This window comes from Papaver somniferum, chromosome 7 (assembly GCF_003573695.1).
Source record: "Papaver somniferum cultivar HN1 chromosome 7, ASM357369v1, whole genome shotgun sequence".
NCBI classification, from domain to species: domain Eukaryota; kingdom Viridiplantae; phylum Streptophyta; class Magnoliopsida; order Ranunculales; family Papaveraceae; genus Papaver; species Papaver somniferum.
The window spans coordinates 201,532,695-201,534,739 of NC_039364.1; the positions used below are offsets into that span (position 1 = coordinate 201,532,695).

The following is a 2,045-nucleotide window of genomic DNA, read 5'->3' on the forward strand; positions in this document are numbered from 1 at the left end:
CCAGGTACAAACAAAAATAAGTAATTGAACTTAGTCATAAGATAAGATGTTACCGGATTTCGACCGAATGAGCAAACCATGGTTTGAGCGAAAACCCCAGTGGCATAATAACGCGTCATCCGGCGATCATAAATTGGTGTATAACCGCTGATTCGATGGTGGAACCTTGGTCGGTTTAGGATTCACGGGCCGGGCCCGATAAGGAAATCCTTATGGAATTAGGTTTTGGAAATAAAATTTGGTATAAAAGGGATTAATTCCTTTTTTTTTTTATTTCTTCCCACACATCCACCATCTTCATCCCCTTCACATCTTCACATCGTCAGTAGGGAGAGGAGAAAATTCGCCGTCGCCGGCCGTCTGATCACCGTCCGGCCAACTTCCGGCCGACACATCAGGTACGCAATTTATTTATTTTTCAAAAGCTTGTTGTTTGTTCATGAGTTTTTCATCATAAAATAATATATGCATATACATACTTTGGATTGAGTTTTATGAAAAACCCTTGTTTTAGGAACATGTGTTCATTCGATCGTTAGTTTAAGAAACTAGCAACAATCCCTAACTTTGAGAGAGATTTTTCTTTGGAAATAGACCTGTGTCCAGTGATAAAATTTTTTTTATGAGATTTGATGGAAACCAAAACTTTATCTTTAAAAGATGTGAGTTTTCACAAAACCAAAATAAACCTTCGTTTTAAAGAAAAACGCTCGTACGAAGGAAAATAGATTTTTTATATATATGTAGCCGTGACATATTATGCAAAATATGATGACATATTTTATTCACATGAGTTTGTTCTTATTGGATAAAAAGTTCGAAAATTTACGTGAATAATTCACGTTAATTATTGTTTTGTAAATCAAAACGTGGGTTTGAGTAATCCTCGAAATTAGACAACTTATTTATGATGAAATATTGTCTTGGTGTAAATTTCATAGTTCAGTTGTGGATGTTTATGCTATAAACATTGTATCCATGATTTTATGAAAAATCAGTTTCGGAAATCAATAAGGCTTCGTTCGTTATTACAGGTTTCAAGGAACGAACTAATTTTGGAGCGTTAACTCTTGCGGCACAATCACTATTGTTAGTGGAATTGTAAATAGGTAAGAGTTAAGAATTACCATTTTTATAGATGGATTTACTTGCATGTCGATAATTTTATGTTCCTGGTTCCAGAAAATGGCAGTTTCCAACAACAACAATTCTTCCAGTTCTTATGACGAGGATTCCAAAGCTTATGCAGCTAATTCGAAAGCTAAGACAACTCATGATGAAGGGACAAAGTCCAGCATACCCCTGAACAACCGGAGAGTCACTTATTCCGAGCTTATGAAACGAAAAGCCGAGATTGATGAAGCAGAGGATCGTAAGCGTAGGAAGGATCGGATCCGGCGCAAAATACTGGCGGCAGAGAAGAGGCGTCAATTCGTCGATGGGGTACCTTCTGACTCTGATGCTGATGCTTCCGAAGAGGAAATCACGTGGGTGTTACCAGAATACAAGATCAAGCCTGACCGGCGTACCAGGGAGCTTGAAGCTGAAGCTGAAGAAGACTCGGATTCGGACGATCCTTATACCCATCCAGACTTCATCAATGGTCCTGATGGTGATTCTGACGAAGAGGAGGATTCCGAGAAGGACAGTGATGATGAATCTGACAGCTCAGATGAATCTGACGAATAACTTTACTCTTGATCTTTCTTTTAAACATTTGAATATTTTCTTAGCCTTCGTAGTAGGCATCTTATTTGAACAACTTCTCTTAAGTATTAAGATTTTCCTTTTGTGAGAAATTCTTTTATCAAGGTTATTTCCTCTTGATTGAATCAGATAAAATGGGTCAATCCTCATATGCTGAACCCATTGTGATCTTCCTTTACTTACTTTATGGTTTTCATCTGTGAAAACATCCAAACATGTCGCAGAAGACATGTAACACACAAGGCCGTGTGACTTCTCTGACCATACCTAACTTTGGTCAGTCCCAGTGTATTATTTTACTCCGCATCTCCAGTATTAACCTTGCTCGAGACTTAGGG

At 37.9% G+C, this 2,045-nt stretch overlaps 1 protein-coding gene across 1 annotated transcript; it reads left to right on the forward strand.

Moving 5' to 3' along the window:
* The first annotated feature begins 1,185 nt into the window (after positions 1-1,185).
* LOC113295814 (46 kDa FK506-binding nuclear protein-like) lies at positions 1,186-1,689 on the forward strand. Its single transcript, XM_026544141.1, has one exon. It carries the CDS (start codon positions 1,186-1,188, stop codon positions 1,687-1,689), a length of 504 nt encoding a protein of 167 aa, XP_026399926.1.
* Positions 1,690-2,045: the final 356 nt, after the last annotated feature.

Coding starts and splice junctions, on each gene's coding strand:
- LOC113295814 (XM_026544141.1), top strand. CDS start 1,186: ATGGCAGTTTCCAACAACAACAATTCTTCCAGTTCTTATGACGAGGAT.